At 48.4% G+C, this 12431-nt stretch overlaps 1 protein-coding gene across 1 annotated transcript; it reads left to right on the top strand.

Annotated features, from left to right (window-relative positions):
* The first annotated feature begins 4202 nt into the window (after nucleotides 1-4202).
* LOC119382378 (tRNA-specific adenosine deaminase 2) lies at nucleotides 4203-5623 on the top strand. The gene has a single exon (XM_037650072.2). The coding sequence runs from the start codon at nucleotides 4255-4257 to the stop codon at nucleotides 4948-4950; it is 696 nt and encodes a 231-aa protein (XP_037506000.1). The 5' UTR covers nucleotides 4203-4254; the 3' UTR covers nucleotides 4951-5623.
* Nucleotides 5624-12431: the final 6808 nt, after the last annotated feature.

Consider the following 12431-nt stretch of genomic DNA (forward strand, 5'->3'; position numbering starts at 1 on the left):
CACAGCTGCGTCGAACACAGCTACATCAAAAATGTCGTATACATTCGGAAAACAATCTAAAATAAACAGAAAGCACAGTGATAATAGTTAATGGCAATGCGAACAGTAATTACAACAAAGCGCGGCAGTGGTAAATATATAGTACAGCACAAGATGCAAAGGAAGCACTAAAAGAAAACAACACAGTTTACAAATGGGATACAGTATAGATCATGGTGATTACCAGGCGTACGCATGATTTCTTTTAAGGCTCAGTGGTCAAAAGATTCAATCATTTTTGTTGCAGAAAAGAATGCGTCATTAGACGAAATTCCTACGATTGGGGAAGGAAGTCGATTCCACTGACTGATAGTTCTGGGAAAAAAAGAGTTGCTGAAGGACGATGTATTGCATTTATATTCTCTTATCTTAATTGTGTTCGTGATCTTTGCGTGCTGATGTGTAGTGAGGCCGGTTAATGTATACGTATACGTCACGGGGAATTCGGGTATGAAAATGATATATGCTGTGTAATAGCTTCAGTCGAAATGACGCTCTTCGCATGCTGCAGAGACTTCCATTTTAATATCGCCTTAGATTCCGTTGAACTAAACTGTCTGTCATACATGGGTATATTAAGCACATATCTTGCCGCCATGGACTGAACTTTTTCTAATCTTTCTTTGTTTGATGCTGTTGAAGGGTCCCACACGCAGCACGCGTATTCGAGCACTGATCTTACGTATGTTTTATATAATAACTACCGGGTTTGCTGTGGAAATGCACGTGTATTTCGTCGCAAAAATCCCAAACTCCGACAAGCTTTACCTACGGTATAATCCACATGCCGACTCCATGATAAAGAGGGGCAAAAGTAAACGCCTAGGTATTTGTATTCGCACACCATTTTTACCGGTGAGCAGTTTATTGTGTATTCGAATTAACCTGGACTTTTTTTTTTTCTGGTGAACCTCATGCACACCGTTTTCTTAAGCTTCAGTTTCATTTCCCATCGCTCACACCATGCGTGTATCGCACATAAGTCGTTTTGGATCACAGATCAGTCAGTTTCAGAGGTAATTTTGCGGTATAATATGCAGTCATCTGCGAATAGCCTAATATGATATTGTACGTTTTCGTTAATCTCATTGATATAAAGTAAGAAAAGAAGGGGTCCCAGTACTGATCCCTGAGGCACCCCTGACGTAACATCAGTTATTGCAGACTGTTCACCGTTTACAACTGCGCATTGTCGCCTCTCACGTAAATATTCAGCAACCCATGCAATAACTTGGGGATTAATGTCAAAGCTGGACAGTTTTTGCAGTAATAAGTAGTGCGAAACGGTGTCGAACGCCTTCTGAAAGTCGAGGAAAATACAATCAACCGAAGAGTTATCGTCCAGTGCTGCTGCTAAAACATGTGTGAACTCTACCAGTTGTGTGACGCACGATAGTTCATGTCTAAATCCGTGCTGGTTTGAGTTCAATAAAGAATTACTATCTATATGCTTAACAATGGCGGTATATAAAACGTGTTCAAGAATTTTGCAGCACACAGAAGTGAGTGAAATGGGGCGGTAGTTATTGATAACGTTGCGCGGGCCAGATTGAGCAACCGATGCCATTTTCCAGTCAGTCGGGAGAGAACTGTGTTTTAAGGACTTTTCGTAAATGACTGTTCGCAATCTCGTGAAGTGTTGGCGATTTAGAAATCCTTGTGATACCAAGCATGAACTATAGTCTGCAAAGGCCGGTTAGCAGTAAAAAAGACCTCAAGTCACGCACTTCTAGAGAGGTACACGGAATCATGCAAACAGAAAAGCAGAGTGCACAGAGTTCCACTTCGACTATAATTACACAGAAATACAGGTGTTTTTTTTTTTTTTTTGTAGCCGCTACAGCAAGAAGTATATTGGTTCAGTCGCACAACACCATTTATATTGTAGTATGGGCAGAACACAACCTAAGCACGTACAAATAAAGCAAGAAAAAAAAAAAACATCGAGCACAGTGGAAAACACGACTGTCGCCGAAGGCCAGTACCCCATTGATTGGCGGATTGCACTTCTCACACACGTAATAGGAACGTTAGGACGGCTTCGTGCATTGATGTGACAATGGAGGGCGTATATACCACCATTGGGCTGTAGTCAACGCGCTTTCTTGGATATGTGCAACACTTAATTGGATATGTGCCGCCGACCGCCCATCCATACTACACTGCTAACGCCGCGACGGTGAGCCCAATCTCGCAACAATGTGTTGCGAGTAGGCCAAGTAGGCTGCACCAACATAACAGGACGGAAGGAGGCTTTCTAAAGACGACATTTATGTGTACACACGCGGGGCAGCTGTACCGATTGTTATTGTATGGACGTAACCCTAGTGGACGTGTGATACATCAACACGGGCACGCAAACCGTACTTACATCAAGTTCGATGGAGACCTGCAGTTATTTCACTTTTATTTCACTAACCGTGATTGCCCCAAACTGAGGTTGACCGCCTCAACGAAGCTAAGGAAAAGGCAGCACCCGAGACGATGGCTGAAGGCAGCGTGGCTCCGGCGGAGGCCGAAATTAACGTCTTCCTAAAGTGCGTCAGCTGGTCTGTCTCGACAACAGAGCTGCTGATACGCGAAACAGTCCGGCAAAACAAACCACGCACGTCTCAATACATAAGTGATGCTGGTAAATCGGTGATACGACAGTGATACTGAATGTATGGCCGCTTAATTCAGCGAGCGGCCGTGCTGAACGTTACAGTTACAGTGGATAGGTGTAAACGTCTAACCTTTCACACCGACCGCAAGGTGACCACCCCTAACTTACGTCAAATATTCTCAGGGACAGTAGATTAAAAACAGCAAGGAGTTGTTTTAGTCTGCGCATAGGACGCGTAACCACGGAGGCAGAATTGCACCGTGGACCCCGTGGACAGTTACGTCTGGGCGTAACGATAGCGACGGCTACATTTACGTCTGGACGTAACCCTAGACGCACCGTTAAATAAAAGTGATGGTTCAAGTACACTTCGCCCAGATGACTTTCCAACTGTAAGCGATCGATCCACGCAAAGCACGCACTTACCACACATACATGTCCGCCACAGTACAAGCTGTGCGTCAGACAGACATTCACAAATCACGTAACTCATGGCCTTTATCTCATACTCGTACAGCTCGTTATCATATCTGATAGATTTGGCAATGGTCCACTGAACAGGGGGACATCGCAGGAACGAAAGCGGCAACGACTTGCTACGACTTCTACAACATACACAACGCGATCACGTCCCTACGGTCAGAGGTGGTTCTCGTTAATGCGCACAGTTCACGCTCAATATCAACACCAGTACAGTAGTGCGTAGTGCCGTGCCTCCCCTGCCAGCACCCACCACGCAAGCCACACAAACGGGCCACGCAGAGCACGCACTTACCACACATACACGTACGCCACAGTACAAGCTGTGCGTCAGACAGACACATTTCACAAATCACGTAACACATGGCCTTTATCTCATGCTCGAACCAGGGGCGTAGCCACGTTAGGGCACACCGGGCCCGTGCCCCCCCCGAAATTTTTTTTTGCAATAGCATACAGAGCAGAAAATGACACTCGACCACATCTGCCTGCTCTTCCCCACTACAGATCAAGAAGGTGCCCCCACCGAAAAAAATTTCTGCCTACGCCCCTGGCTCGAACAGCTCGTTATCATTGCTTATAGATTTAGCAGTGGTCCACTGAACCGGAGGACATCGCAACAAAAGCGGCAACGATTTGCTACGACTTCTACAACACACACAGTTCTCGTTAATGCACACAGTTCACGCTCAATATCAACATCAGTACAGTAGTGTGCCTCCTCTGCCAACACTCACCACGCAAGCGGCAAGCCACACAAACGGGCCTGAACGCTACTCTGCCGCCACCTACTTATACACTTCAAGCCAAGTCAAGCCGGTTTTAAGCGGCTATATGGGTGAACCGAACGCTTTGCCCACCTAACGTCTCCTTCCACCCGGTGGAAGGAGACACTGCCGTTAATTTTAGGAAACTCTATGAATTACCGACTGCCACGGGAGACCTGCTTTTACGTCTCGAATTACGTACTTCCGCTTTCGGTTTCTGCTCCAGGCTGTACGTTCGGCTCGGACAAGCTTTCTCCGTTTCCGATCTCGAGTGTCGTCGTAGAGTCAGACGTGGCCGTGGCGGCGCTGGCGGCGCCCAGTCGAATTACGGTAGTCGAATGTACTAAATGTCATATACTAAAAATGTTTAAATGTTACGCCGTAGCCGCCAACGTTGGTAGCCGCTACTACACTACCGCTAGATACAGTCTGCTGCTACAGTCCATAAAGAAACTCTCCAAAGGACACGGTGGTCAAAGGTACAGTTTCCGAATAATTACACTTGTGGCGCAATGGAACGCGTCTGACATCTGCGGTAATCGGCACAAAGTCGGTCCCATGGCTGCCACGAGCTTCGATCGCAGTGTGATGAGCGAGTGTTTCCGCCTGGCTGAAGAAGCACTGTCGTCGGGTGAAGTCCCTGTCGGCTGTGTTATGGTCTACGACGGCGAAGCCATCATTGCCCGTGACAGGAACCGCGTGAACGAGTCGAGAAACGCGTGTCGGCACGCCGAGATGGGCTGCATCGAGCAAGTGCTGGCCTGGTGCGCCGATCGTCGGCTGCACTGGAAACACGTGTTCCCTGCCACCTGTGTGTACGTCACGGTAGAGCCGTGCATCATGTGCGCTTCGGCCCTGAGCGTACTGGGTGTCTCGGGGATCGTGTTTGGCTGCGCCAACGAACGCTTCGGCGGAATGGGATCTGTCCTGAACTGCATCGACGGCACCACCACTCGTGTCGTGTCCGGTGTGTGGGCCGAGCGAGCTGTCGACTTGCTGAAAACTTTCTATGCAGGCGAAAACCCGAACGCTCCAAAAGTGCATGGAAAGAGTGTCTGACCTTTTTGATGGAGATCCGTTTGAAGGAAGCTCGAGATTTGTGCACTCACATGGTTCCCGTCGCCTGCGCGTTAAGAAGGCAGGTCTGTACCTGCCTGCCGGTCAAGTTGACATAGTCATTGACGCAAACACCCTTTTGTGAAAATGCCAATCAAACGCTCTTTAATGTGTGGGGGTGCTATATCACCCATGTAGGGGCGACTGCCGTAGCTTGGGCGCGGCCGCTGTGTTTGGAACGCACGTGCTTGGCGTAAGCGGAGACGTTCGTCCAAGGTCGGGGATGCGCTGGCTGTAACCAGAGTTTAGCGCGGTGGCGCCGGCATCGCCGCCGCGGAGAAACGGCATGTGGGTCTGGTGGGTCTTTTTTTGGGTGTGGCTGCGCGCGCGGATGGACGTCTCCTCGCGGTGGGTCCGGGGGACGGTACCGCGGCTCGCTTCCCTCGGGCCCTCGTGGTGAGTCGTGCATCTGCGGCGCCGCATTTGTACTGCATTATGTCGTCTTATGTTATGGTGTATTGTATGTCTTTTATTGTGCCTAAGTTTAGCATGTTACGTGTTACAAATTCGGCCCGCGAGCTCGCCATATATCCGTTTTTGTTGCCCGACCGCGTGAACTGTCTCCGTGTGTTCCGAGGGCGGGGGCGAGTTTTATCGCTCAGACCCCACAAATGTAAATTCATTTTTCTATTCATCAGCTGCATCAATGAACAAGGGCGTCCGCAGAATTTTTTTCCAGGGGGGGTGCCTCCATGGGGGGGGGGGGGGGGGGGGAGGAGTTCGCTACCGTGACTTGACCGGCAATGTCAGTCAATAATATGTAATAGCAAAGTTGGCTGGCGATCCTGAAGGCCGTTTCACACCGATATGCGGACCTTTTGTGTGCTAACGAACGTGTACAGCTTATTGCTACTGCATAGAAAGATATTATCCGAAATTCCAGGGGGGGGGGCAGCCGCCCCCCCTTGCACCCCCCTCCGGACGCCCATGTCAATGAACCAGTGCTGGTCCAACTGTGCCAATTTGCTATAATCCCATATCCCTGCACCTTGTTGCGCACATTCGAGTACAGCTTACTTTCTGTGGCAATGAAGGGAAAGCTACGGGGGCGGAGCGTCTGCACATGTACTGCTACGCGAAGTAGTCCGGTTTGGCGCGCGTCTCGTAACGCCGTGGAAAGTGATGGCTAGCGTTGCATTTCGACGCAAACGCTGCGTAGCGTCTAAGGTACGGGTAAAAGGCGCGACTTATCACCTTGTCGGTCGTCGCTCCATCCGGCGTGCCCCGCCGTCGCGTCTCCCGTATCATTCAATAGATGGCGCTGTCCCATAGAGATGCATGCAAACTGCAGTTGGGTGACGATATACTAGATGGCGCTGTCCTATAGAGATAAAAAAAATTTAAAAAAAGATAGAGAAGATCAGAAAAGGAAGAATAATCAAAGCGGCGTATCGCTTTTGTTTACTGCTGGGCGAAACCACTGAACATTTCACGATGTAACCATGATTGCTTCAGGAGCTTCGCCCAAGCTCTTCATCATTCACCCGTGGATATGCTGTAATTTTTTTCAAGCACGCAAAAGCGCAAAGTGACACGGTGTAAAGTAAAAGAAATACAAATATCTCGGTTGTGTGCGCTGCGTTCCGTCTCAAAAAAGCTACATGTAGAAAATGAAGGAGCGACGCAATTGTGGGACTACACTCATTAGCGGTAGGATACGTGCATTGTGGCTCTGTAGCTTTCCCTTCATTGCCGCAGAAAGTTGTCCCCGAGTATAGTCCACCTGTTTACACGGCATCGAACCGTTTATGGCCCAAAATATTCTTGGTTGCAACAAACACCACTAGATCTTTTCCATAATGCCGTCGACCCTCCACTCGCTCTATTCCAGTGATGCGTGTTTTGTCATTATATTCAGCCCAACCAACGTCTGCGCCGCCGCGTGTGTCTCCGTTGTTGAAAGTCAGAGTTTCATCAGAGAACTTTAGAGAACGGAAACTGTACCTTTGGCTGTAGTACGGAAATAAGGGTAGCGGCGGCCACGGCCACCTTGGATCGGGCCCCGATCCAGGTGGCCGTGCGGCAGCATACTGAACTGCAATAAAGCGAGGCGAGATGGCGCTGCAAGTACTATCGTCAGTAGTACGACCGTGAAGTACGACCGTGCGACCGTGCGACCGTCAGTAGTACGACCGTGAAGTACGACCGTGAATTTACATTTTTTGGTATAATAACATAGATTTAATCAATGTAGATAAGGCATTAGGACAACATGAAACAAGGAAGTTTTTTTTCTTCTTTCTTTTTTTTTCGCCTTCGAGCCTGGTGGCAGACATGTCACCGCCCCGTTTTAAAGGGGACGCTCATAGCATCCATCCATCCATCCATCATTAGACAAACGCATTTTTCCGGCTGGTTCGCCGCGCCCTGGTCGCACTACTGCACTTTTTGCTCCCTGTGGTATTTTGTTCTTTGTCGTTGCGAAATCGCAGTGCTTATTCCGTGGACCAGACCACAGGGTAAACTGCAGCTTTGTTCTGTGGACCAGAGCACAAAATAAAGTTTTATTTTATGGACCACACCCCACAGCAAATAGATGTGCTATGGACCGTGCGCACCAGACTTGGCTGTAGCCCAAACAGCCCACATCTCTTGACGACGGTTTTCTGTCACAAATTGCGGGGGTTTATTCTGTGGTCTGGTCCACGAATAGGCACTTCTCCCTCCTCCCTTGGCGGCAGCTTCTCTCGCGAATAGCAATATTTTCTCTTTGTTTTGTGGATCGATAATGAAGATTCCAATGTTTTGACATACGCGAGCGTCGATATCAGCCGCAGATAAAGTTGTTATTGTGAACGGAAGGAGCAAAACGAAGGCGTATAATGATAACAAATGACAGCGGTTCTAAAATTTCGTGGACCTAATCTGACGCGTGCGGAACACTGAAGTCACTTTCACCACAGTACGCTTGTGTCATGTGAAAAAGCGCACTAACATTTGCAGGGGACACTCGAATTTTGAGCAATCCTTCCAAATGGGCGCGGCCATAAATCACCCGAAAAAGAACGCTAACGCCACCGTGAAAAGAAAACAATAATAACAAATGACAGTGTGTATAACATTTTCTGGCCTTGATCCATCGAGTACGCAACGCTTAAGCCACTTTCGCCGCAGTACACCTGTGTCAAGCAAAAAAAAAAAAAAATGCGCTATAAGATTGGAGAGAACCTACTATAGGCCTAGTGCGCTGCAGCTTTGAACCGAACAGGCAGCGCCACCTGACGCCCGCGGCTGAAAAGTTAGGATTGTCGTTTGTTGCTCCCGGGCGCGCAGTCACAGTAGAAACGCAGGGCTCCTCGCCGAAAGGACGTAAAAACGTCGCAGTAGTCCGGTACTTTTTCGTACTTCTGCGTGCATGGCTGGCACAAGAGCTGTAGGAACACCGTTCGGAAGCAACTAGCTTTTAAATTCTGCGGGTTACCTCAGAAGTCGGACGAAAATGAAAGACAACCCTACCGCAGCTGTGCGGGGCTGCGTAAGCAACGCCTCGAATTCCGTACATAAGTGTCCCCATTTTCGTGCGTTTTTTTTTCGCCTTTTATTATTTATTTTAAATGTATACACAAGCTTACAAGGTCACAAAGAAATAGGTAGATAGCAGGCTGACAACGGCCACCTAGAGGGTCAATGGGCCTGTCTGCGTCTCCTGCTCTCACGCGTGATTTCTTGCCAGCCAGAGCGGCGAGCAGGGGTAGCCGGTGCGGAATCAGACACAAATTTGCCGCGTCCTCTTCGCTGAGAACGAAAACAGTTCGGTATGGCTCAGCAGACGTAGAGCACTGAAAAATCAAAAGCTCACCTCCACTCGTTCGGCGTAGTCCTCGGTTTTCGATTGCACTCTGCATTTCCCAATAATGTCGGAAGATTCCATCGCGCACATCAATACTTCTTTCAGACCACACACTGACCACTCGCGTGCAACTTCGTACCAAGCGACCAAGAACTCCTTTTGAAACACACGTTATTACAATTTCAATCCTACGGAAACCGCAGAACAACAGACGATCGTCGCGTCTTGTCCTCACGTTCACGCGCGGGCTGGCGGCCGTGGCTGGCGATGCGCTTTCCTAGCAGACGACAACCAGACGAACTGATGGGCGCTCGCTTGCAGTCTCACTGTGAAGTGTGTGCGCTCGCTCGCTTGTGTGTGTGCGTGCGTTGTGAGCGTGTTTGTGTGTGTGTGTGTGTGTGTGTGTGTGTGTGTGTGTGTGTGTGTGTGTGTGTGTGTGTGTGTGTGTGTGTGTGTGTGTGTGTGTGTGTGTGTGTGTGTGTGTGTGTGTGTGTGTGTGTGTGTGTGTGTGTGTGTGTGTGTGTGTGTGTGTGTGGGGGGGGGGGGGGGGGGGGGGGGGGGGCGTGGGGAGGTCTACTGTTCCCAAGAGACGGAAAAGAACTTGTTTCCGGCGCAAACAGCTGTCTTTTGTCGGCTTTTTCTTTTTTTTTTTGTTGGTAGGGCTCGCAGTTCGGTTTTCAGCGAAAAGAATGACTGAGAGGGGCCTGTCTTCATCGAATGGCTTGAGGCGAATAGGGGACGAAGTTTTTTTGAATGCTTACGTTAACAAGAGTCGCTGCATGCTGGTTTTTCGGCAGCTTTAAACGGCTGTAGTTTGAGAGGTTTTTCAGACAGGAAGAAAAACATAAATAAAGATAAGTTAGCACAGCGTATTTACACACGCAGACAGAAAAAAAAAAAGAACTACGGCGGCCGTTCTTGGAGAACAGCAGCCGCCGCAACCGCAGCCGCCGCCTTGAAACATGCAGTCGGGCCCGTAGGCGACAATCCTAACAGTGCGCCGCTAGCCCGATAGAGGGCGAGAGCAGTAGCGCCACCATACCAGCTCACGAGGCCTATACTCGCCGACAACTTTTCTTGGCACTGAAGGGAAAGCTACGGGGGCGGAGCGTCTGCACATGTACTGCTACGCGAAGTAGTCCGGTTTGGCGCGCGTCTCGTAACGCCGTGGAGTGTGATGGCTAGCGTTGCACTTCGACGCAAACGCTGCTTAGCGTCTAATGTACGGGTAAAAGGCGCGACTTTTTCACGCACGCAAAAACGCAAAGTGACAACGTGTAAAGTAAAAGAAATGCAGATATCTCGCTTGTGTGCGCTGCGTTCCGTCACAAAAAGCTACATGTAGAAAATGAAGGAGCATTTTATATATCTCACGCAGAAAATACGGACGCAATTGTGGGACTACATTCATTAGCGGTAGGATACGTGCATTGTGGCTCTGTAGCCTTCGCTTCAATGCCAAGAAAAGTTGTCGGCGAGTATAGTTATCACTGGACACAGCACACTTTGTCACTTAATTAGATGCACTTGCACGCGCCGTATAATTACGAGTACTTCTATAATCGTCAACGTCTGAAAACTTTACACAAACAGCTAAAGTAGCTCCTTGCCAATCTAAATGCACTTTTTTTTTTTGCACGACACTAACGCACTGCAGTGAAAGTGACTAAAGTGTGTCCTGACGCGATAGATCAGAGCCAGAATATTTCCGTAGCGTCGCCCTTTGTCGTGACGATTCCCTTCTCGCGGTGGCGTTGACGCTGTTCTTCGGGTGATCCGTGGCCGTGTTCGCACAATCGGAAGGATCACTCAAAATTTGAGTCTCCCATGCAGATCTTAGTGCACATTTTCTTTTTGCATGACACAGATGTACTGTGGTGAAAGCGACTTAAGTGTTCCGCACTCGATAGATCAGGTCCAGAAATTTTTAGAACCGCTCTCATTTGTTATTATACGCCTTCTTTTTGCTGCTTCAATTCACGACAAGTTTACCTGCTTTGGCATGTCAGACCAGCAAGCATGCCAAAGGTGGGCTTCGCCTTCGCATTTCGAACCTTTCACGCATAAGCGTCTTCCATCTCGCGTACTATGCCCGGAAATGACCCCATTGGTCCGGACTTATTCACAAATCTGTGAGCGAATATTACGATTCGCGAGAGAAGCTGTCGTCAAGAGAGGAGGGCGCAGTACTTATTCCGTGAACCAGACAACATAATAAATCCTCGCAATTTGTGAGAGAAACCCGTCGTCAAGAGAGGTGGGCTGTTTGGGCTACAGCAATGTCTGGTGCGCACGGTCCACAGCACAAGTCTTTTTGGTGTGGTCCAAAAAATAAAGCTGCACTTTATTTTGTGATCTAGTCCGCAGAACAAAGCTGCAGTTTATCCTGTGGTCTGGTCCACAGAAAAGAAACAGTCGTCAAGAGACTGTAGGGTTGCCACCTGCCCGGTTTTAGACCGGCCAGGCCGGTTTTTCAGATGGTGGGCCGGTTGCTGGTCCCGCCATTCGATTATTTATTTTTTGGGTGTTTTATAACGGTCAGTTCAACAACTACGACGGTAAATATTTATCGTCAATCACCAAAACTCTTACGCTATTCGCCGCGAGATCGCGCTACAGGTGGCAGCACCGTCGCCGCGCTAGTGTGGATAGGCGGTTGTCGGCGCGTATACAAACGCGCACAACAGCGCTTCGTTGTGAGCGATTTGACCCGATTTCCGGCAAACAAAATGCGTTCACGGTAGCTTTCTGGTAATATGTGCGCTCTTCATTCCTGAATTAATGCTCGCGAAGCGCGCCGAACGTTACTATTACTTGCGAGAGAAGCGCATCCTGACAACGAACGGGTTGCTTGCCTTCGGCAACAGTCGGCGTTTTCGCAATAGGGGACGTTTTCTTGTTGCTTTATTTTTACGTTTAGCTTGTGTTCCACCTACTACGCACTGTTGTAGCGCGACTGAATTAAGTATTTACTTTTCTTGTTCATCTGGATACCCGACAAAAAGAAAGCCCGTATTCCTGCACGATGAGTTCAAATAGTACTTAGTGCCCGGCGTATTAAAATATTCAACCGCATTCCTTATTCACTTCTCCATGGATTGTAGGACAGTTGATAGGTTTACTGAGGAAAGCTACGTGGCTGACCGCGCTTTAGCACTACGGGACGTTTAACATGCACACGCTTGTTTTTATTCCAGTAGCAATACACAAAGGTAACTGTACAGCTCGGAACTTTCTTTGATTTATTACTTGCACTACAGTAATGGAACAAAGCCCCGTTATTTCATGGGACCAAAGTACGTTTTTTCATGCGAATAATATCCGGTGCCTTCCGTCAATCTATAACAACACAACACAAACGCTCAAGATAATGTAAAGAAAAAAAGATGTGGCTTCGCGTGAAATTACGACGACAGAAATGTAAAGTACGCCGTTTGGATTAATTTTCACCATCAGGGCTCTTTAACGCGTACCTTAATCTAAGTACACGGGTGTTTTTGTATAAATTTCACCACAAGGTAAAATTGCGCAAGGCAACTCAGTTTTGCGATTTCCGTGTCATTCAATTTTCTGTTCTTTTTAGGGGACAATTTAAGTACCGAAGTGTCAGACGTGACTTGACAGAAATATTTAT

Source organism: Rhipicephalus sanguineus, chromosome 2, assembly GCF_013339695.2.
Source record: "Rhipicephalus sanguineus isolate Rsan-2018 chromosome 2, BIME_Rsan_1.4, whole genome shotgun sequence".
In the NCBI taxonomy this organism is placed as follows: domain Eukaryota; kingdom Metazoa; phylum Arthropoda; class Arachnida; order Ixodida; family Ixodidae; genus Rhipicephalus; species Rhipicephalus sanguineus.

Excerpts from the sequence above, each read along its gene's own strand:
- LOC119382378 (XM_037650072.2), top strand. The coding sequence starts at position 4,255 with ATGTTTAAATGTTACGCCGTAGCCGCCAACGTTGGTAGCCGCTACTAC.